The following is a 24,541-nucleotide window of genomic DNA, read 5'->3' on the forward strand; positions in this document are numbered from 1 at the left end:
ACAACACAATGGCTCAAACAAAACATAAATACAACCAGAAAGAAGAAACACATTCAAGAAAATCAGACAGAATGTACAAAGATATAGGTGAAGGATGTACGAACTTTATGTACTCTTCTTTCTAGTGTGTGTGTGTGTGTGTGTGTGTGTGTGTGTTTGTTCACACTTGAAGAGTTTTGGTTCAGAGAAGTTAGCTTTTAACATAGTTTGAGGGCCTGGCTATGATTTTCCTACAGACTCTGTTGAATCCCTCATTCCTGACCAATGTATCTCACCTTCCTTGAGCCAGACTCCCTTATGGCGACAGCTGCCTGCCTCTGTCCCCCGAGGGGGGGGGCACTGTGACACCACTGGGCAGTCCCAAACAGCTCTTATCTCTGTAACTCAGACTCTTCTCCTCTCTCCTTTGCACAGTAATTCTATCAAGCTGGTGAATCTGCTGTCCATATTCATCAGCACATGGCTGACTGCAGCTGGATTCATCCACCTGGTAAGTAGCTGGGAAGCCGTCCTGACGCCTGGAGCAGGCCCTGGCTGGAGCATTTTATTACCTAGCATTTATCTCTTTGGTGAGAGACAAGTTTAGTTGTACATACGTGAAAGAGGGACAAACCATACAATTTTTAGAATTCCCTACCTTTTTACTATCACCACCCAACTAGTTCCAAGTGGTGAGTTACATTCTCAGGATCAACCTGTATTTTCCAGCTTTTCTGTTCTGTGTGCAATAACCTGGGAAGGCCACAAGATGGCAGTGCTTCCACAGCAAACGCCCAGAAAAGGGCTGGCAGCAGTGCTCAAAGTCTGAACCACACAGCTCTTTGTGAACAGCAAACACAGACCCCTGGATGTGCCCCTGCTTCTCTCGCACAAACAGTTGCCTTTGAATCTCTTGCTTGGTGACTTGTCAAGTTGTTTCAACCCCCAAATGTATGTTTTTTTCCCCACTAATGACTGTTTGAATGCAAACCCTTCTCACCTCCCCAAGGCAGATTTCTCTTGCTTGCTTTCAGAGAGCATAGTCACTATATAACCCACGTTTCATACACACGTAAACTGTTACAACTGCAAGGAGTCCCATCAGACTATTAAGCTTGAAATAAATGAATCTGTCTCTATCAGCTGCCAAGCCAGATAATAAGGGATTTTACATAGTGTTTTTTTTTTTTTACTCTTTATTTTTAATAATGCTATGCCTGTGTGTCTGTGTAGGGATATGTGCAACATGGGTGAGTGCACCCATGGAGGGAAGCAAAAGGGCTTTAGACCTCCTGGAGCCAGAGTTTGGGGAGAACTGAACTCCAGTCATATGCAAGAGCAATGGTTCTTAACCATTGAGCCACCTCCCCAGTCCCTACCCAACTATGTATAGTGGTGGCATTCTAGTCAAACCTTACCCTTTATCATCCACTTCCTTCTCAAGCCAATTGCCTAGGGGAGCCTGCAGTTCTGTGCTCATGTTCCCCAAATCCTGCTGTAATACCGGCTCCCTGCTCTCTACTGGGTTCCAGCCACACTCACAGCAGCTGTGCAGACTTCAGGAACTCTGAGACCTAGGCCGAAACTATTGTGTGGATGGCCTTTGACTGAATACGTCTGCAGGCTGCTTAGTCTAGAGGGCACATGGATGAGGCCCCCAAATATTTTCTTTTCATGTTCCAGAGGAAGGTTCCCAAGCTGGAAGTGCAGACTTGCCAGTGGGCTTCTGCAAAGATAGCCAAGTAGTCCCCCCAGAAGTGAAGAGGATGTTTATGGTTCAGTGGGAAGGTGTGGAGTTGGGTCTGGTGTCCTTAGTTAAAACGATGAAAAGAAGTATAGAACTCTTTGTGGGAGATCTGGGATGTCAGCCGGGATCCTCAAGGGAAAGGCAGAAAGGGATTTTAATACCTGCCTTAAAGAGGATGCTGTAAAAGGGGAGCAAATGTCAGAGCTTCAGCGTTGTGCAGGAGAGCAGACCAGGGCGGTGTCTCCCCGTCCCGGCTCTTCCCTGTCGCTGTATCTACTTCCTCTTCCCTGAGACCTGCTAAGGGTCTCTGGGGCATCATGCCTTAGTGACCTGAACTGAGAATCATCTATTCTGTACTGGGAATAAGAAGCTTATGTCAAAATAGCCCTCTGGCGCTCTGGCCTCCAGTTCATATATAGCATACATATGGACATCTGATGGGTTTCTTTTCTCTCCCTGCCCCGCCCCTTTCTCCTCTTGCTGTAGGTGGAGAATTCCGGGGACCCATGGGAAAATTTCCAGAACAACCAGGCGCTTACATACTGGGAATGTGTCTACTTACTCATGGTCACGATGTCTACAGTGGGTTACGGGGACGTCTATGCAAAAACCACGCTTGGACGCCTCTTCATGGTCTTCTTCATCCTCGGGGGACTGGTAAACGAACCCTCTTTCTTCTTGTGCCCATTTTAATCAATATTTGCTACCACCCACTTCCTTAGACTTTGTGTTTTTACGTGCTCCACACTGGAAGCAAGTAACTGCTTTAATGCAACCAGGCGAGCTAAATCCAAACACCATGGTGACTTTGTTGTGTATTTATTTAATGCTATGATTATCCAGGAGACCCAGGCATATTGTCCTTACTGGGGACAGCCACGTAGCTAGGAACAAACCTAATTGTCTTAAGTGAGGTATGTCATTAATAAATGAGAGTGTCCTTTAGTAGCGGGATTCAACATCAGATAGAGTTGCTACTGCTGACTCTGGTAGATGCTGTCTAGACTCTGTAGACAGATGGCGGTTTCAAGAGTCCCCTCCCCTTTATGTTCCTCCCCAAATTTCCAACAAACACTGTGGCTGGAACCTGCCCTAAAGATCAGGGTCCCCTTACTTAGGAAATGTCACTATAGCCATAACATGACTGTGTCCAAAGCCCACTCGATTTCTCTGCTTGCAACTGGTTTCGCTGGTCCCTGTGTAGTAAGAGACCACTGCATAGGATGTAATTCCGGGACCTTCCAAGCAACACATTGGCAGTTGCTGCATTTTTCCTTTCCGGGTATCTCATAATGAAGCATGATATTTTTTTTCTGGGTATGAAGTAAGTGATTAAGATTCTAGTCCACACACAGCTGTCACATATGTGCACCACGCACACATTTATATGAAGAAGCGATGCATACATTTCTCTCTGCTTGTATGCATAGGACACATACATTTTGAAAATGTATATAACTGTGTGTGGGGGTGGACATTAACAGCATTTCTGCAGGGCCCTGTAGCTAAGGAGACCCCATTATCCAGCCACAGGACAGGCTTTGTTGGGCAAAACATGGCAGTTTCGTGTCTCCTTGCTATCCTTTGCTCTTGTATGACTTCCAAAATTGACCTCCTACGCTTTTTAGTCATTTTAAAATGGAAATGTTTATTTTTAATCCTCTTTTAGTGTTTAGTGTCTTTAGTCAATCACATAAATGTTCTTCTTTGTGTGCTATTTGGAAGGAATTTTTGACAAAAATGTATGCATGTGTGTGCACATATGTGTACAGGCATGTGTGTGTGTGCATGCATGCGTGTGTGAGGGCAGGCATCCCTGTGTGTGCGTGTGTGCACGAGTGTGGCCCTGTGCCTGTGTGTGTGTGTGTGCATGCATGTATGTGTGCAAGTGCGTGTCCCTGTGTGTGTGTGCGTGCATGCATACGCAAGTGCATGTGCACGCACTTGTATATGCTTTCAGCAATCTATAAGCCTCACACTTTTCTTCAGGAAGAATTTGTCAGCTCATTCACTCTTGTCTCCTTTATATTTTTCTTGACTGTGATTTGTTGTTTTTTAGTCATCTAGGTTGACTCACGTTTGTTTCCTTCTGTGCGTGTTTCAGGAGCTTTCCCTTTTGTCCTGTTATTTTTGTATAATCCAACACACGGAGACACACCTTTGCAGGTCTAATCCTTTTGTGTTTTCAGATCTTAGTATCCCCCTTCTAAAATGGTCACCCTTTCTTTGGCCTGTCTTTTTAGTCTCTCTTCTGTCTCCCCTCTTCTCCTCAGGCCATGTTTGCCAGCTACGTCCCTGAAATCATAGAGTTAATAGGAAACCGCAAGAAATACGGGGGCTCCTATAGCGCGGTTAGTGGAAGAAAGTAAGTACGCCAAGAGGTTTCCCGGCGGCCTTCGCGGCCGGCGCGTAGGAGCCTCTCTGCATGCCATTTCTGTTTGGCTCTTGTTTCTTTGTCTCATGCATGTAGGCAATGTTTGCCCGCTACGTGCCCGAAATTGCTGCTCTCATCCTGAATCGGAATAAATTCGGCGGGACTTTTAACAAACATGGAGGCAGAAAGTAAGTCACTTGCACCTGAGGGCATGCGCTTGAGTGACTTGAAGAGTTCCCGGCAGCAGTGACGTTGAATCATGTCCCTCCCTCCCTCCGCCCCGCCCACATCTTTCACGAGACAGGGAACACGTTCTGCAGGGTTTCAGAGCACCGGAGATGGTTGGAGCCTCTTGAGCGCTTGTGGCCATTCCCGAGTTCCAAACGATAACAGTGAACTTACTTCAAGGGGTCCATGTGCACCTGGAACCATGTTTTCTACACTCTTTCTTAACATGCAAACCAAGCTCATTTCATGAGCTGGTGATATGATCAAATTCTGGTCCCTCCTACCGAGGTGCCACCACCTCGTGGTAGATTTGGCACATGCACTAATGCGGGCTAGAATTGCAGCAGGGAGCAAGGCCTGGCCCATCCTCCCTACTGGAAATCTCTCTGGTTGCAAGGAGACTGCTCTTTTCAGAACTAGTAAGCTGCCCCCCACCCCCTCACCCCCCACCCCCGTCTTGTCATGGAAAGCTATCCTTACACAGTGGAAATGCCTCCTGGCCAGGAAATATTACAGTTATGCTGCCAGGGTGCCACAGGCAATTGGTGGTATGTTTCTTCTTTGGTTTCTCAGACACGAAGGTTTTTTTTTCCTTGGGAACTATTTCAGTTTGTGCTCAGGTCACTTATCAGCGTCAATATCAGGGCATGAATCCAGTAGGGACCAGAAGCTAGCTTCTAAGGCTGATGCTGGGACCTTATTCTCAAGATCCTCTGCCAGAGAGAGGCAGTCTCAACGGAGGAGCATTGGTGGTTGTGGTGGGGTCGGCGGATGGCTTCAGCCATCTTCAAAAGTCAATAAATACTTGTTTTGAAAGCTTTTGGGGGGTGGGGTGGGGCTGTTCAGCTTTGTTCTTACTCCAGGATATGATGTGCATAGAATAAAATGGTCACACATTCTGTGCACACCTAGGAGAGTGCGCACTGGTGGGCTTGCCAGACGCTGACTCCCACGTCTCTATTAAAATGTAGGAAACTGTCCCCTTCGTGCCTGTCCCTTGTCCGCCATCACTGAATTCTTTTTTTTTCCCCCATCACTGAATTCTTATGTTCTTATTTACTCTTACTCATTGCCAAATTATTACCTTAGCTTAAGATATAACTAGAACCCAGCCTGTAGGAAGTACCCTCCCCCTCCACGTAGGAAGTACCCTCCCCACCCCCCCGGCCACACCTCCCATCTTGACAGTTGGCCCTGCTGGATGACGCCCAGTGAGCCTCTTTCTGATTATTGAGTCCAACACACCCTGAGCTCAGATGTCCAGACCTCTGTTCAGAAAATGAGGAGGTGGAGAAAGGGCTCATTTCCTTGAACTACCCACAGGGCAGCAGTTTCCTTTCATAGACACACAAAGGACAGTGGGAAAAGAGGCCAGTTGGCGTCTCCTCAGTAAGGCAGCGCGTCTCTCCATCTCCCCCCATCGGCCTCTCCCCTTCCTATTATCTTAACAACCCTGGATGAGGTTAGAACCAAGCTGTTCTGATGTCTGGGCCATTGGTTGCTTCCAAAAGGCCAAATAAGCCCAAAGATTTCCCTCCATCATTTATCTCAAGCCAAGAGGAAAACAGCTTCCTAATTCCATGTGCCTTTAAGATATGGGCAGGGCTCTGTAAAGCAGAAGGCACGCAAGAGTCCCAGGCCCTCATTACAGCTGTCACAGCCCATTGGTCTCAGCCCACATCTCCTTATCCCTGTCCCCAATGAAGTCAATAAAATCAATTGCTTTGAAATCTAAGTTGAAAGTATTTCTTGACTCTCATTCCCAGGTGGGTTTTTCCCCCCAGAATAGTGTTTGTGACCCATTATGGGTGGGCTGTTGACTGACAGATTTTGTTGATGGGTGGCCCAAAACGAGGCTCTGAGACCAGCACTCACTGGCCTGCCCTGGTCTGATCTGGTCAGGTTTAAAGTCTGGCATGTCCACCCAGAGCCCCACCTGCTGAGGACTTCAGATCACAGCCTTCCTCCAGTTTCGTTCTGGCCCTGTAATCTTTTATCACCACTTTTAGCCTGGTTTCTCTCCCCATTTCTCTCTCTTTTCTTGTCCCTTTATAAAAAAAAATGCATTTTGCCTTTAATGTTCTCTTTTGGGTCTCCAATGTCCCTGGACCCTGCGGAATATACTGTATGTCCTGTCATCAACACCAGGGCTGTTCCCTTTGCTTTATGCATTGTTTCCTGGTTCAAAAGCTAATTACCAAGTAGTTTAAAGAAGCCCTTGGTCACTTAGATCTTTCATCAGAAAATATAAGCTTGGGAAAGGAACCGTAATAAAGGGCCATTAGCACCCTTTGTTTGATGTTGTTTTTCCAGTCAGAGGAACAAGATTGATGAAATGTTATGTTTGGCCAAAATTTGAGTTTTCATTTGGAATTCAGTGTTGAGAGAATGGGCTGTCAGAATCAATAAGTTTCCTTTCGCTTGGGATATGGGCATGTGGTAGTAATTAGCAATATAAGGTCTTTACTTGAGCAGCGAAGCATGGATTCTGGCAGCAAACATAATGAGAAACTACAGTTGTTCTATTTCGAACGTCAAAAAGTTTCCAGATAACATTAAATGCATTTGCCAAAGGAAAGGGGCTTAACTTTGTTGAGAGCTGGAGTTGAGACTCTTAAAATAGCAGGCAGCACTTTGAGATTTTGTGCATGTGCTATCCCCATCCACATGCGTATAGATGCTACTCCCCGGGTCGGAATTCAGCAAGTGCCTAGAAAGCAACTTAAATGTATACATAGCTAAGACGGTTCTTTATGTGTGTACTTTATTTAGAAGTAGCCACTTATAATAATACATTGGCTTGTCAGACAATTGAAGGCAACTTATGACCCACAAACTGACGAGAAACAAAAATTCGAAATCTAAAGATTGTTCAGGATGAAAGTTAAGTACGGTAGAAACTTAGGGCTTGAATGATACAACAGCTATGTCTGGATATTGGAGATGATGGAGGTTTCCTTGGCACTTCTTCGTGACTTTTAATCGATGTATTTGGCGCGTTGTGGCTGTCTGCTCTGGCCATTCTCAAAACTTCATTCTTGCCTACACAGAAACAAGATGAGGTTTGGCCTGGTGAGGCCCACTTCAACCTTTTTATTAGTCATCACGTCCCAGGTCATCCATCCCAGCTGTAGGTACCAGGTACACACAAATGTGCTAGTCTCAATGTCACTTACCACCTAAGAGTAGAGACTTGAATGTTAACAAAGAGTTCAATCAGTAACCAAGGGAAGTATCTAAGTTACAATACTGGGACAATTAGCCTCTTGGGCTGAGACCCTAAATCGTATTCTATGTAACAGTCCTACTGCAGCTCAGCCTGTCTCCCAAGGCCTTTGACTCTGCTGCCGTCCCTCCGTGGACAATGAAAACTGCTCAGAGGTGGTAGAGGCGTGTGGGAGGCGGGCACCAAGACTCCCATGGCCATGGGACTCTTGGTTGGCTGTCTCTCTCCTCCCACAGCCTGTCACAGGGTCCCTAGAGGTCTCTTCTCTGAGTGTAATTCATTCTACTCTGGTTAGTTTATGGGAACTGACAAGATCACGGTCCAAGGTCATATGGCCAAGGGCCATGGAAAATAATTGGCCACAGAGAGGAATCCATCGGCTGTAACCCCCCTGGATAAGAGACAGCACAGCTGGGGAGCCTTCTAGACCTCGTGTTTCCCAAGCCTTGTGCTTGGCTTCAGTGGCCCAGGTGTTTGGGACAAAGAGAACAGGATGGTTTATAGAGGGCCCCATAGACTTTTGGTAGCCAAATGACCATAGAACGTGTGGAGGGGTACGAATAATAAAAGACAAAGGAGTGTACAAAGGAGAGCAAGAAACCGAACGTAGTTAGCATGGAAGAAAAATCTCCATGGTGACATCCCCATTCTAGAGAAGGAAGTGGTTATTACAGTCAAGCCCATATCTTGCTCCAGTACAAGAAAGGCATCTCTGGAGCATCAGTGTTGGCCACGTATGTACAGATGCCATAGTGCTTCATCCCAGTCAATTTATACAAGGCTGGTCCATCTTGAGTTGTTAAGGTACTTCACGATTTCCAAGAGATAGCAGTGAATTTATTTAAAGAGGCCATGCATACCTGGCATAGTATTTTCTACCCTCATCTGAGCCCAGTGCTCTAGGGTGCGAAGAATAACTATATCTCCTGCAAAACCTCCAGCTTGCATGGGCGTTGGTCTCAATCCACTAGGTGTAGGGCTATATGCATCTCCTGGTTTCTCATGATTGAGTCCTGGCTTAGCTTGTCTTTCCTCCTGCTCAGGGCAGACTGCTCTCCTCCCTCGTGTGTTCTCTCCCTTCCCCAGACCCTGCTGTGTGCTTCTTTCTGCCCACTTACTACCTTACGCCAACATGGGAGGGCACTACCTCTTCTCCCTACCCTCAGGTTTGGTCTGCAGTGGGTCTAGGCCATTAAAAAAAGAAGAAGAAGAAGAAGAAGAAGAACTGAGCATTGTAAAGGCCAGAATATGACCATTTCCTTACAAAGATTCTAATTTACCCCCTCTGACCTAAAGAGAGTCGCCATCTGCCATGCCTCGTGTTTATTCATTCCACGTGTGTTTGTTGGGTGCCTGCTCTGTGCCAGGCGTCAGGGACAGATACATTCCAGTACACCTATTAAACCCTCCAGCGGTACCACAGCTCTCTCCTTCTCTCTTGAGGTCCATGCTATCTCGCCTCCTGACTGGCTGGGAAGTTCAGCTTGAAAGCTTATTTAAACCTGCCTAGATCCCAGACAGTATCCCTGCAATAGCACTGCCGCCCTGGGGGCATGGATTCCAGGGTGCAGGAGTGGGATTTGGCTTGATACCTCAGGCCCTCCTGCTTTTCTTTGCTGTTTATGTGGGTCTTGGGTGATGCTCACTCTCGCTTGTCCTGGGGCTGTGAGGGCTGGCCTGTTCTTGGGAGGGATGTTTCCTGTAAGATGTCCTTTACGGTTTCTTTATCTCAGACATCCCTCAGGTTGAAATGGGACTGAAGGCTTGTATTTTACACAATCTTTGATCCCTTGTCAAGAGAAGCCATTGAGCACTCTCCTCTTGTAGCCCACGTGACTCCCCAGCAATGTCTCAGGATCCTTAAATTTTAAAAACCATAAATTAGCAAATCATCAACATATCACTGGGAAGGTTCATCTGGTAGCGATTCTAGACAGAAGGAAACATGGGCTCTAATAACTGATTCTCACAAAGATACAAAGAATTGTAGACAGACAGATACAGTAAATAGGAAGACAAATAGATAATTCAAGCTGACAGACCATCTTGAACTGATTAAGTGTTCTGCTTTGATTAGCATTAAACTTTTGGGGGAAGGGGGTGGGAAGAAATGAGATTACCCTCATACTTTGGGAAAATGACCCCTGATGACGCCTGAAAGTGGGTACCGAGAGGCAGATCCGAAAGCATTTGTCATCAGATGTTTCACATTACACAGTGTCCCAGGTAGTCTTTCCCAGTGCCCGGCCTCTGGGTGGGTGTGGATGTGGGTACTTCTGCCTTGACATCTGCTTTGGGTCCTTCTAAGACACATTTTTTAATCCTTTTCAAACTTGAACATCTCCTGCAAAGAGACTTGGCTGCATAGTCAATCACTCTCCCGACAGTGCTCATGGCATGAAGGCTTACCCTCTGCCCCCCTTCCCCGCTGTCTTTCTTCCCTTCCACACACTTATCAAAATGTTCCACCTATTGTTCTCCAAACAGGAATAGAAATGTAGGTGGGAGATGAACCGGGAACCTTAAAAAAAAAAAGTCAAGCCTAGACTTTTGCTTTCAAATATTCTTGCTTCCATTTACAAAGGAATTTTGATTATGACTTTTCTAATTATAATTCCCAAAGATTCTTTCTGCTCAGCTTCACATTTGATGGAGTGAGTTCTTGCTGGGTCGATTTAGAATCCTGGGACCAAATGTAAGCATCCGAGACTAAGTGGTACCCTATTTTCTGTCTTCCTGCCATGCCAGTCATCCCGATAGAAGTCTTTCCAGAGCTGTGACAAGCAGTTTCTTGTAGGCTTGGGGGTTCAATCCACCACTGCTGTCACCATGCTCTGAAAATAATACGGCAAACTTTCCAACTAGCCAAGTCCAGTGTCGTTTTGTATTAAAATGTTATAGAAGCCAACACAGCATGAAAGTTGTAGAAATCTGATTCTGTCAGAGTTGAGCCTCCACACAGTGACCGGGGTTGCATGGTGAGGACCTGCGCCCTCCCCTGTTCTCGTGGAGACTTGCTCTGAATGCGAGGGCCAGCTGTCAGTAAAAGCCATCTCCTCTGTGCCGTTCCAATAAGGAGATGTGAAGGCAGATCGGAGATACATGTATGCCATTCCGGGAAAGTTTATGATGCTCTCCCTGAAGCCAAAGGGTCATGCTGGCTGGCATATGAAACAGATATAGGAAAAAGCCCTTTCCAACACGTTGGCTCAACAATTACTCAGACCCCACCATGAGCCAGGGATTGTGCTGGACTCTGTGGTTAAAAGGATGAGTGAGAGAAGGTGTTATCGCCCTCCTGGAGAGTGTGCGAGACCTAGTCCAGTCAGAACTATCCTAGGAGCCAGTGGCAGCTAAACGGGAGCTTGATTAGGCAGGATCATCATCCTGGTGAAGTGTTCTTTTGGCAGGGATTTGGCACGATAAAATCAGGAAGGTGTGAAATAATCCTGAAGGCAGGAAGCACATTAGAGCGAATGTTCCGAAGAGCGTGCGTTAACTACGATTGTCGAATGTGCCCGCCGGGGCTGCGTAGGCCAGAGGTGCGCCTGAAACCTTACAGATCCAATAAGGAAGCCAGGAAGGAGGGTGCAGGGAGATCCCGGACGGCTTGGGACCTAGTGATGATATGGAAGTCCGCTCCTTCCTAGGCCGCACAGCGTCCTGCAGTGATGTGTCGTGCCTCTGCAGGCTCCTTCCAAATCCCAGGGGGTTGCAGAGACTGGTGTTGTATAGGGGCTCGTGCCCCTGAGCTTCAGATGGCATTACACTCTGACAAGCCTGTTATAACTGGAAAACAACCTGTATATGAAATGCACTTGGTAGACTTGACCTTCTGAGCGTACCAGTTCAGACCTGCCTCCCTTAAGGCACCTTCACCTCCCTTAAGGCAGCATAGTGGGACCAGACCATCTAATACAGAGATCCCTTGTAAAAGTGTTAGACAGCCCGTGTAAGTTGTTCACTACCTTATTGAATGGTTGTACAGGTAGCGTTTGGCGTCAGTCAAGTGGAAAACCTTGAAGTGGACCCTGGCTACTGTGTGCCAAGTGTGCACAGAGAGGATGGCCGGCAGCCCTTGCCAGCCGAGACAGCACCCTTTGTGTCTAGGGGCTGATAAGGGGAGGACGTATCAGGTCATCACCGTGAGAAAGCCGGTCCCAGTAGTATGTGGAAGAGGAGGAGGAAGAGGAAGACGCATGACTTACCATGTCTGTGACAGAGAGAGAGGTGGGGCTCACCTTGCAAATCAAGGCCATTCTCAGAGGGAGACAAGATAGAAGCTATGCGGTTTGGAATCATTCTTCCTCTAGTCCCCCTTCCTCCCCCAAATCTGTCCGGATCAGTGTTCTCTGTATTTATCCAGGCTCAGCAAGCAGCAGCAGAGACAGGCAAAGCTTCTTTGCTCTAAAGGGAGAAACATGCTATTGAGGAAAGGGAACTCTCTAAGATGGAAACGGTCAGATCGAAGGTAGCCATTGTGTACAATGGCTCAGGGCCACTCGAGTCCCAGGTATTGAGATGAATAAAACGCAGAGAACACAGTGTGGCCAGGAGACCCATGGAAGGTCGGGTAACCTGTGACAGCTTCACAATGGTGAGATTACGTAATAAGGCTGCACAGGGCTTGGGAGGATGCTTGCTGTACAAGCAGAAGGAGCAGGCACAGGAGCACACATCTATGACCCCAGAGACAGGAGTCAGAAGCAGGTGAATCCCTGGCCTTCACCAGCTGTCCAGCCTAACCAAACCTGTGAGCTCCAGGTTCGGTGAGAGACCTTGGCTCTGAAAATAAGGTGGAGAATGACGGAGGAGGACCCCTGAGGCAAACCTCTGGCTTCCATCTGCACTTGTGCCCACCTAAACATATATATGTAGGAACTTCTCTCTCTGAAAGGAAATAAATAGAGGAATTAAATGAGAAACTGAGGCAGAAGCCAACAAATCCACCCCTTAGGGTTCTACGGTTGTAAGCAACGAAAATGGTATTTTGCTGCTACTTAATTTAATTTATTTTATTTTAATGGTGGAGTGCCTTTAAAATTCCAGGGGCAATGTGAAGGGCAAGCTCCAAGAAAGGACAGAAAACAGCCAGAAATGAGGCTCTCTGATCCAGAAAGCAGAAATTCATGGTCATTACAGGATTTTGCTACCAGCATGGTTCAACTCCTACTGTTAACTTGAGCAACAATTAGGCTCGCTTGGATATGGAAACTTGGTTCACGATAACAAAACCATTCGTGCAATTAAAAGTGAGATGTCGTTGACAGAAGGAATGGTCTATGCTTGATATGTGGAACTGGCATTTGCTGAGTTTCTCCGAACTTATCAAGTCTCGGACCAATACTCCATGAAGGCTACAAGCTACAATAGATGTGTGGGCATTGTTTACCCATAGTCTGACTCTGATCCTGTGTGCTGTCTGGTTATGGAGATTTTCTTACTGTTTGGAATGGTGGGTCCTCCAGGCTGGCTTAGTCCTCAGCTGCAAATGACAAAATGCATCCGTTGTGGGTGGCAAGTTCTGGGGCAGGGCTCCCCAGTGTCCTCTGCTGGGCCATCCAGTGCTCTGCTCCCTGACCTTGGGTCTCTGCTTCATGAAGGTGCCTGTTTGCTGAGCTGTTTGAGTCTGTTTGCTCCACTGTCTGGCCCATTTAGCAAAGCAGTAAAACAGACTGCCTCTTCCAGAATGTTCCTGTCGACGCTGCATAGGAGGATTGCTCCTTTCTCTTCCTCACTTGGGGGGGTGGGGGGGCCAGATCACATTTCCTTCCTTTCTCATTAGTAAAGTCGCAGATATGGCCAAGAGCAGGTTCTCTTAGCCTTAAGCCTTCCTGTCAACCCCTCCCATTTTCTTTCTTCTCTTTTCTTTTTTCATTTTGTTTTCCTTTCTCTCAACAGGAAATGGTTAGAGTCAGGTTTGGAACTGTGGGCATGATAAGCACTCTGTTGTTTTGTTTCCATTTCTGGGCCTTTACGGGATGGGAGATGATTCCAGCAGGCTGAGTTGCACAGCCAGTCTTGCAGTTTTCTGTTAAGCGTTGACTGCGTTTCCTCTGGCTTAGTGTCCAAGCAAAGCATACTCTTTCCAACAAATGGGTCTTGAAAATAAATGGTGTGTGTGTGTGTGTGTGTGTGTGTGTGTGTGTGTGTGTGTGTGTGTGTGTATGTGTGTGTGTATGTGCACACACACGTGTGTGTGTGTATGCGTGTGCGTGTGCGTGTGTGTGTGTGTGTGTGTGTGTGTGCGCGCGCGCGCATCCTGAGGTAGGGCTAAATCCTGGGGTAGCATGGGAAGATAAGGACAGCAGGCTGGAGTCAGTTTGCTTTGATTGATGGGGGCAGTCTTTCCTCATAGTGAAAGCAGACTCTTGGGAACAGTTTCAGTAGAGAGAAAAGAATGGAGGTGGCACATAGATTTGTTTCTGATTCTGCAATGGGCTCACAAGCCCAGAGGAGAGAAGTTAAGAGTGACGTTGTCCTGAAGGCACAACTCAGACCAGGGCCAGCTGCAGGCAGAAGGACGTGGCTGGCTGAGGTAAGAGATGAAGTCGCTGCAGGGGAGAAGTTCAAGTTCAACACAGAAGGGTGCCCATGGGCTGTAGGTACTGACCACCATGTGGCTGCTAGCTGGACCTCCAACTGCGCCACATCTGCCTGATAAAATGATGCCCATTCTCCTTGCCCAGCACTCCTTAAAATCCACTCACTTGCCATCAGGGCCTACTGAGGGTGGGAGGTGTGGGGAGAGGTGGGATGACAGAGGCATGATTAGAAGGCTCAGCAGAAAAGCAGAAGAGAGTCCAGCATATGTATTTGATATAAATATTATAGTTTCACAGAGACATCTAGATCAATACACGCCACGTTTCATCTACCTCTTTGACAAAGTGAGTGCAATGTATTCAGAAAAAGCTGTATAGGATTTTCAATTTACTCTGTCTGATTTATTGTGACAGGATAGCTATGGGTTTTTTAAGTTCTTTATACGTGTTCCAGTAAAAATGGATATAGTATCTTTAAAAATAAACAGCCCAGAGCCACGCATTTTATACTGTCTTCCCGGTGTGAGGCCTGGCTAAGGGGAGATCTAAGCCCTCCCGACCTTGGAAGACCTGATTGCGGTCAGATTTGCCTTAGTCTTTGCTCTTCGGCTTTTGGGAGGGTGGGGGAGGTGGGGAGAGTAAACAGGGAAATCAATCAGGAAGCAATTGCAGACGTCTAGACAAGATAACATGATGACAGGGACTAGGATACAGGCAGGGAGCTAGTACCCCACGGGGTCCACGGGGACTCTTGAGGTTGTGGGGTGGGGTGACTGGCTGGAGGTCAAGCTGGCCTGCTCTCTAGCCTCTTACCTCTAGCCAGTGTCTTTCCCACAGCACCCAATGCTTCTTTTTAGAAGAGGCATCAAGTAGAGGTTGTTGTGCCCTTGGAAGGTGGTGTTCATGCTTGCACCACATGGCTGAACCTGTTTTCTCATCAAGGGAAAGAAGGCGTTAGCGTAGAAATGGGCCACAGGCACTCTGAAGTTAAGATGCACCTGGAAACGTTGAGTAGGGACCTATTGCCACCACCCTGTCACGGTGAAGTGTGGAACGTTTTGCTTCCAGAAATACTGTCTGGTGTGTGTGGAAAGTGTGTAGAGTTTTGTTCTCATTGAGGGACACTGACTCTCAGTGATTCCCTGGTGCCCCATCACTGGAGCCTTAAAAAGCCCTCTCCTCCTCTTATGCCACCTGTCATAAATCACCACCACCACCAGAAACACATGTGGGAAATTGGCTTCAGAAACAGGTGGCCACTCAACTCAGGAATTTTGGACTTCCTGACCCACCAAAACAAAAACTGTAAAGCGGCTGAGGAGAATATATGTGAGGACATTCTAGAGGTGTCTAAGAGGAGGAGGCACACGCAGTCATAAATATTTGGTGATGATGAACCTGTAGCACAAGTGAGCGGCAGTTTCCCAGTTACCCCTGAGAGGGTTTAGGGGAGTCACACATTGGTCTTCTCTTATGCAGTCACTCAACAACAAAAGGCTTCAGTTGTTCCGTGTTCTATCTACCTAGGCTTTCCACCCATAATTAGCTCACTGTCTGGGCCTCTTACTCAGCACTGGTGCTGATTGGCTAACTCCCTTCCACCAATTTCCACTTGCTACCATTCTGTAAATATTTAAGACGCTCCCTTGTACATCTGAGATGACTCTTTCATCGACGCTTACGTTTGTTACCTTTGCCTCAGAAATATCTGTTCATCGAACTCGATCAGGCTTTGTCCCACCCACAAATCTCATCCCATTAGAACAGAAATGGTCACTTCCTTCAGATCTGTTGTCTGTCTTCACAAGTCCAAGTGATCAGGTCACATGGAATCCCAGGCATGAAGAAAGAGCCACAGGACAGTGTGGCTTTAGCATCTCTCAGGGTGGCCCACTTAAATAACTGCTGCTGCAGCAAGTGGGTCACGTCTCTGTTATCCTTCAGATGCCTGGGCTGGTAAAAGAGTCCTCAGCTCGACAAGAGAGCAAACATTTACGGGATCCAGACATTTATAGGACTTCCGCAACCCCTTGAATTGTCAGAGTGTATGACTAATGTTAAAGTTTGGTTTAGTCTATGAACAGTGGCATTGGTGGTTTCTGTGTTCCTTCTGTTTCCTAGTGCTTTCTGGGCCAACTCGTTAGGTGTAGCCTAATCTAGAGATGCTGAGAAGCTGTTGTGTCTGAAGGGACTTTCATCTCTGTCCACCCCATTCCTATGGCAGACCTGTCTGAATCTCTAATGACTCCTCCAATACCTCTTCTTGCATGCATTGGCCAGCCTTGCCTGTTCCCAAGGGAGCAGAAGCTGTGAGGCATGAGCCCACGTCTGTCAGCTTCATCTCACTGAGCACTGGAGTCTCACACCTGGACTGCATCCTGGGTCAGTCACTTTTACTTCCTGTGAAACCAGAGATGCATCTCAAAGCAACAGCTTTAGAGGAGATATGCAAAGATGTGCAGATGGTAAGGACATACACAGTTGGGTGAGGATTAGATGGAATTCTATGGCACGTGCTATGTACCGATGTAAAGACGCCACACCGTTGTCGCTCCCACTTTAGAATGCTGACAACAGGCCACTTTACTAGGCCATCTGCTTGTTATCTCTCCGAGTAAATCCTAGGGGCAACTCATGAAGCAGTCACTCTTTACGGCACCACTAAAGCTCTGAATTGTCACTCCTGAGATGAACATTTGGTAAGACCCGTCCAAGACTGTTTAATTAATTAGTGTCTGACATCAGAGCAGGACTCTTCACCTAGCAGCTCTGTGGGTGTCATGGAAACCAGCAGAGGTCATTTGGGACAGGAATCTTTGACCCTCCTCAAATGATGCCCTGTAAATATTCACTACCTCCAAGGACCCTTTACTCTACTCTCAATTATAAAATATTTTCAATCATATTTTTGAATGATGGGATAATAAATATCATGTTTCTTTTTTTCTGAAGCAACATCCCCTCCCCAGATCACCGCCTGTGGGATTTCCTGGCGTTCACTCCACTTGCCGCCCTTCCTGTATGCTCCAGTAGGTCTTCTGGTGCTTCCTCAGCTGTGGGCCGCCTGTTCTGATCTTCCAGTGCTGAAACAGGGCTGGAGAGGCAACATCTCCCCATCTGTCAGTTCTGATGATGTTCAAACATTTTCAGTATGTGGGCTCCCGGATAACTTCCATTGTATGGAAAACAAAATGGAGGGAAATGATTATTGGCACAAAAGGGGGAAGGCCGTAAATCTTCAAATCAGATACAGGACAGATTGGAACAATATGGCTTCTTCAAGGTTGCCATGATAATGTACCTGATAACTACCTCCCCCCCACCCCAGGCGGAGAGGCAATCTGCTTTCAATCAACCTCCTTCCCCCACCCCACCCCCTTTTCTGAGCAAAAATACCAATTATGTTGAAGGAAGATTTTTTTTCTTCCTTTTTTTGATAAGGACTGCTCTCCACCCCAGAAATCATGCTGTAGCTAGAAGATATATATTTTCAATTGTCTAGCATGGTATCGGACAGCTAGCACCAAATGAAAAAAAGAAAAGAAAAAAAAAAAGTCAATCTTTTCCCCCCTTCCTCTCTCCTGCCAGCATTTGTCTACTTCCTTCTTAAGAGAAGTGAAAGCTAATTAAAGGCTTAAGGGATAATATTGATTGCATTGGAATATATTTTATATGTACCCGGCACACTTTCAAATAATAGAACCCTGACTTTTTCTAAGGCTGAATAAATCAGCTGGCTGAACCTTTGATTCAAGGGTGATGCATAAGGGCGGGGCTCATCTCCTCCCCTTCCACTTCGTACATATCTCGCTCAGGATGAATGATTTGAGAGCACCAATGGTGGGGGGGGGCTGTTGTCAGATAGTCACTCCATTCTTTGCACACAGGACAGGAAGGGCGAAATGTTCAGCTGTCTCAAGCCACCGCTCATCTGAGTCTGACTTTGAGTAATAACCAGGGCTGTGCCAGCGTAGAGCTCTGACGTTTGCAATGGCTGATGCAGAGGCTGGCTGGGTGGAATTGACCTCTCAGCTTCTCCTCGTATGGACTGGAATACGTAGCTTGTCTGGGAAAGCCTCTCCTTGCCATCAAAGCAGGGCACTAGAGTTACTGCTAACCCAGCTTGCCTTCACCCAAGACAGCCTCAACTGCAGAGATACCTGCAAGTTGGATTCCCATTGGCGCTTTCTCCCTCCTAGTGTCTTTGTGCAGGATATTAGAATGTACCAGGTGACCCCACTGGCCCTTGTGTAGCATTCAGGTCAGGAGGGACGCCCTCTTTCTTGGTTATATTCTGGACACACTTATCAATTCAGAGTCATAAATCTCATTCAGAATGTGGCTACCTGAAACCTACTTACTCTTTGGCCATGTGTGTACTTATGCGGCAAGAAATATTCTAAGATATGATGAAGATTGTAAAAATCCAAATAGTGTTTTTGTTTTGTGTGTTCAGATACATAGTGTATTTTATAGCCTTATAGTCAGAAGGGGTCTGTGATATGGGGCTTTGGGCATTAAGTTTGGATGAGTGGCTAAGTGGGGCCCCAACCTAGGAGATGCTGCTGAGAAGGTAATCTGATCATGTTAGGGCACTCTTCTGAAGTAACCCACTGTCACTCTCTGTTCCCCTTCATGACCACGGCTTGCCTGATCGCTAAGTGCACCACCGTAACAATAACAATCCATAATGGTAATATTATTAACTGCATCGTGCATATTATTGATTTACTCTTTGTTCTGCACCATTATCTTTTCCCCCAATGAGTTTACTGCATTATCCTCACATACTTAGTCAAGCACCAAATTACCACAAAGGACGGGCTCTTGTAATGACGTCTAATGGGACACTGTGTAAACCATCATCACCACCTCCTATTATAAGCTGCCTCTAGCCAATGAGATTTCTACCATATTACACTTAAGTTACCATTACAAGAGCAATTTTAAAGGGTGAAGGACGTGGAAATTCCGAAAATTTCCTGGGAAATTGCCTTACTGCATGCTTACTACCTGGCATAGTCTTAAAAGACACTAACGGTCTAACCTCTGTTACTGTCAGCATGAAGGGTAGAGGGGACTGAGCACACTGTCTTTGATAGAAGCCAATGCTTGTAGCTTCACAGCTGAGCCATAGTCTTGGGGCCAATTCTTGGGTCGTGGTCTTGTGATTGAACCTCATGAGGCAAATCTAAGCGAGCCAAAGATAGACTGATGTAAACGACACATTGGTTCAGGAAGAAAAGCTATTGGAGAGGCTGCAGGTCTTAAAGCATCTGGAAAAGGATTGCACTTCTTCCTCGCGTTTAAAAGATCTTTCTAGAAACAGAAGTTCAAACCACCCTAGAACAGAGCCAGCATTTTAACATTCCTGTCTCCCTGGCCTCTGCCTATTGGAAGGGTCTTCAGATGAGTTAGTCTGGTTCTGGTGGAAGTCCCAGGCACCCCGAGGCAGCGGCCCTCTGGGGACACAGCCACAGCGGGCAGCTTGATCTCCCATTCCATGGGCGTCCCATCTCCATTTAGCCCTGAGTAATGCTCACTTACTGTAAAGTGTTACATGCCTCCATTGTTGGAGAAGTTATGGTGGAAAAATGCAAAATTTCCTTTTTACTGCTTATGGCCAGCCGAGCCTATAATGTGTCAAGCTGCACATTAGCCACCCTGATAAAAGTCCGCTTTCTTACACACAAAATCATCGTTTCAGCAAGATTTGTTATCTCATTACCTGATAAGCTGTATGTCATAAACCAAGACTGCTGCGGTAAATCTCCCAGGAGGGCGCTTTGCGGGCAGAAAGGGAGAGATAGGAATCTGCAAGGGACTTGATAATGTAGCATTTAAGCACAAGCATAATGTCACTTATTGTTAAATGCATAAAACCACTTGGCCAAGTGGCTGGGCCTTTAATAGGATTTTGTGCAGCATCAGGTGAACAGCCATATGTTTCTTTCTGTCCAGGAGCCTCTGAGTAACTGTTAGCACCATTGCTTTGCCTCATGGCCCTCTGGGGATGGGTGCTGGGTTTACTGGGGCTGAGGGTGGCAATGGATGTTGCTCTTGCAGTTGCCTACCTTCCCCTACCTTGTCAGGGATCAGGATGTGGGGTCATGTCACAGCTGGATCTGGCCATCACTAACTGGCCTCTCCTGTGCAGGCACATTGTAGTCTGTGGACACATTACTCTGGAGAGTGTTTCTAACTTCCTGAAGGACTTTCTGCACAAGGACCGGGATGACGTCAATGTGGAGATTGTCTTTCTTCACAAGTAAGCAACCCATTGCTGTCAGTAGACCCCTCCGCCTAACCGCCTGCTTCCCTCTGAGTGCCTGTGGGTGTGGTGGAGATGGGCGTGGTTGGGAATTGGGACTGAATAAGCCATGCTCACCACTGGCTCCTTAGGTAAGATGTCTGTTTTTACAAGAGTGAGGATGTTGGCTTAGAGTCCTTGGATGATGAAGCAACACCTTAGCCCAGCTTTGAAGGCGGACTCCAGTGAGGTGGTATAGGACCACGCCCGAGTTTCTTTCTGAAAGATTTAACAGCGGAATTCACTAGTGATCAAAATCACTACTCTTGTGCCTTTATCAGTGTGGATCTGTGCAATCAGACATGTCTGTAGAGCTGGCATGGGGGGATAATTAACATAATTGGGTGGATAATTAATCACTGCCGAAGAGGGACCAAGCAAGACAGGAGGAAAAGTAGGGTGACATAGTTACTTTTCACCTTGCTGTGATGAAACACCTGAAACACAATTAACTCAAAGGAAGAGAGGTTTGCTTCAGCTTGCAGTTTGAGGGTCGATAGAGACACAGAAAGCAGGGTGGTGCAGGTGAGAGCAGCTGGTCACATCACATCTACATTCGGGAAGCAGAGAGAGGGATGCTGGTACCCAGCTTGATTTCCTCTTTTGTACGTAGCTTGGAAACCCAGCCTATAGGATGCTGCAGCCACATTCATGATGGATCTTCCCACCTCACCTAACCCTGTCTAGACAGTGCTTCACGTACATGCTCAGGGGCCTGTCTCCTAGGTGATTCTGGATCCCATCACACTGACAGTATTAACCATCACCGAGCATATTAGGTGTATTAACACTGTTGTTCCTCTGAGTCTCCATGTGGTACCCAAGGCTGGCCCTGTGTGGATGAGTTTTCATGTAATCCATAGACATAGTGCCCAGTGCATCTTCAGCCTGAATCCTGGCTTAAGCAATGAATGGCTGGGCAAGATGCTTTACTTCCCTGTGCCTCAGCTCCCACATCTATGAACAGAGGAGATGATTCTACCTCCTTGGGTGATTGTAGCAAGAATTAAATGAATCAATCCATGTGAAGTGTGCAGAGCCCAGTTAGGCATGTAGGGAATGCTCAAAAAATGTCAGCTCTTACTGGGAAAGAGAACTTGATTGGGCTACGTAGTTGACCTAAGGATAGACCCTTCCATACAGATCCATTTATCCGTGGGTGGCACCCACCATCTATGGAGAAAGAATCTTGGTAAGGCGTAAGCTCACTAAATTCTGAAGGCTGGGAAGTCCCACAGTCGGCCAGCTCCAGCTGGAAAATCCCACTCGTGCTATTGTTACGACTCAGTCTAAAGCTTGAAGGCCTGAAACAAAGGGAGCCAGTGAGGTGAAACCCAAGTCACAGAGAAGAATGGAAGGGGTGAGATGCCATGATTATGTAGGCAGTCAGGGAGCAAGAGGCAGTGGTGGCCTTCCTCTGCCCTTTCTTCTTCAGGTCCTTGCTTGGTGTGCTGATACCCACTCACGTGGAGGAAGGAGCTCTGCTTACCCAAATTCACTGACTCAAAGGTGCTTCTTGTGGGAAAGAACCCTCTTGGGCATGTCTGCAGATCACCTTAGTCTGGGCCTTCCAAAGTGGCCCAGTGCAGTTGGCACATATAATGACCAGTCATACGATGCCACAGCCCTGGTTTTCCCAGCGGTAACAAAGAGAAAGACACTTTTTACCACATAGGCCCGGACATTTGTGAGGCCAGAGACCTCTGGGTTTGACTTCCGCTAGTGTGAGTGGCTTACTACTCTTAAATAGGAGTTTTCATATAGGGCAGGGGAGCAGGCATCTCTCTGATGGTCAGGGCATCTCTCTGATGGTCAGGGCCTTTGTCAGGGTTTTTATGTGGAAGTTAAAAGCAAGGGAGCTGTGGAGTTCAGTTCCCCACTCTGCCTTTCTAACAGCCGTCTCTCTCTCTCTCTCTTCGGTCTCTCTCTCTTCTGTCTGTGCAGCATCTCCCCTAACCTTGAGCTTGAGGCTCTGTTCAAGCGGCATTTTACTCAGGTGGAATTTTATCAGGGTTCCGTCCTCAATCCACACGATCTTGCAAGAGTCAAGGTAAGGAGAAATAAATGTTTTTTTCTTCTTCAGGGATGGGGGCATGATTCCCAGGTAGCCAGGGTTAGAGCCATCTCCTTAGGCATTTATGAGATAACTCAGATATTATTAACCCTGGTAAACTCTTTCACTGGCCCCAGGAGCTTGCTCCACAGCTGCCTCACACTAGACCATCTGTAAGTATTCCACACTTACGTTAGTCTTCACGTAGAACTTACTCTTCTCCATTCTTTAAGATCAGGCACTCCCAAGGTAGGACTCAAATGTTCAGTCAGGACCGACTCATCCCACAGGTTTAGGGGGTCAGAGGCTTTTACTGCAAAGCCTGATGGCCCGAGCTAGATCTCCAGCATCTCCTTGTGGGGGGAGAGAACCAACTCCTACAAACTGTCCTCTTGCATTAATGTACACACACGCGTGCACGCGCATGCATACACACATACTCACATGCATGCACACACACATGCACGTGCCTGCGTACACACACACTCGCATGCTCACACATACACACACACACACACACACACACACACACACACACACATAAATAAACAAGAGGGGAATAAGCATTTCTAGGAAACTATAGAAAGAAAAAAATAAAGCTACAATTACTGAAACATATAATAGGACTAAGCACACAGACAGCAAAAAGAATAAAATGACAGCAATAACCGACACTTTTCAATAATAACTTGAAATATGAATGCCCTCAACTCCCCAGTTGAAGGACACAAATTGGGTGAATAATCAAGAGACAAGCCATTTTTCTGTTGTCTACACAAAACTCGTGTAACCTTCAAAGATGGCCGTCTCTTTAAAGTGAAAGGATAGAAAAATCACCCTAGGCAAAGGGGAGCAAGAAGCAAGCAGATGCTAACATTTTACTATTCCACAATATAGACTTCAGACTAAAATTATTCAGGAGAGACAAGAAGGGACACTTCATGCTAACCAAGGGAACAATTAACCAAGAAAAGATTATAATATTAAACTTATATGCACCAAACACTGGCTCCCCCAATTTCATAAAGCATACTATTGAACCAAAAATTACAGAATAATTCCAACTCAGATTTCTATACTCTAATTTCTTTAATAATAAATAAATGTAGAAAAATTTAAAGTTGAACAGATTTTAAAAACCGTACACAACAGAATATCATAAATGATTAGCTTCCACCCAGCTGAACCCAGTATAGCTCCCAAATCCATTATTATATCTAAAGGAAATGTTACAAAAGGAAACTACACAAAGCTGTAAAACATCTGAGTGTCCTTTTCCCAAAACTAGACTCAGCGTCACTGGGTAATAAGCCAATCATGTTCTTCCTGGACCCCTCTGATCCTGCATCTTATATAAAGCACATGCAAAGCTTTAGAAAAGAAAGGGACACAGTGAACCAACATCGGCTGCTTTATCCATTTAATGCAGCCGTTGTAAGTGTGCTCAACATTTGCGTGCCACTGGCAGTCCATTAATGTTGTGTGAACCCGTGGAAGTCTAAATGCTGACTGTGGTCACTGAAGAGTTCTGTAATTGCTGTACCAGCAAACATAGAAAATCCGAAAGGATTTGTGTGAATTCTTTACATTATTAAAGAAATCAAGAAACAATGTGTGACATACCACGAAGGGACCCATGGCCCTCCTAAAAAATCCTGGAGCAATCTACTAAGTATAACATCATACACAGGAGAGGCTGCACGCCCAGGCTAGCGTGAGAATACTCATATGTGTAGGCTAGTTCATCTTAATATTATCCAGACATGACCCAAGCCAAAGTACAGAGGAAATGGCTTTTGTTCACAGGCCTAATTTAAATGCAGGTAATTATCAGTACATCAAACTCATGGTCCCTCTATGGAACGAACCCCCTTTTGGCTCACATTAAGATAAATCAGTAGGTTGCCTTTTGGATCCATCTGCAATTTATCATTTCATATATGTAAATTATTTGTCTTTTGAATACCTGTGAACAATAAACAGCACAGAGCTGTTGTCATATTTAAGGCTCTCATTTCTTATTGAGGCACATATAATGAAAGTGTGCCTGAGATTTGATGAAGACATTTTCTTTTAAAG

General features: G+C 46.3%; 1 protein-coding gene across 18 annotated transcripts in view; it reads left to right on the plus strand.

The window, feature by feature from the left end:
* Positions 1 to 24,541, plus strand: part of KCNMA1 (potassium calcium-activated channel subfamily M alpha 1) — a 700,634-nt gene that overhangs the window by 462,111 nt on the left and 213,982 nt on the right. For all 18 annotated transcript variants that reach the window (XR_014781481.1, XM_084794298.1, XM_084794299.1 and 15 more), the window contains 5 exons: positions 415 to 490; positions 2,213 to 2,383; positions 4,000 to 4,091; positions 20,257 to 20,367; positions 22,354 to 22,459. Coding sequence is in view for 17 of the 18 variants with exons in the window: in XM_084794298.1 (XP_084650424.1) it covers positions 415 to 490; positions 2,213 to 2,383; positions 4,000 to 4,091; positions 20,257 to 20,367; positions 22,354 to 22,459 (556 nt within the window). In the remaining variant the exon portion in view is untranslated. The remainder of the gene's footprint in view (positions 1 to 414; positions 491 to 2,212; positions 2,384 to 3,999; positions 4,092 to 20,256; positions 20,368 to 22,353; positions 22,460 to 24,541) is intronic.

This window comes from Acomys minous, assembly GCF_964271855.1.
Source record: "Acomys minous genome assembly, chromosome: 9".
NCBI classification, from domain to species: domain Eukaryota; kingdom Metazoa; phylum Chordata; class Mammalia; order Rodentia; family Muridae; genus Acomys; species Acomys minous.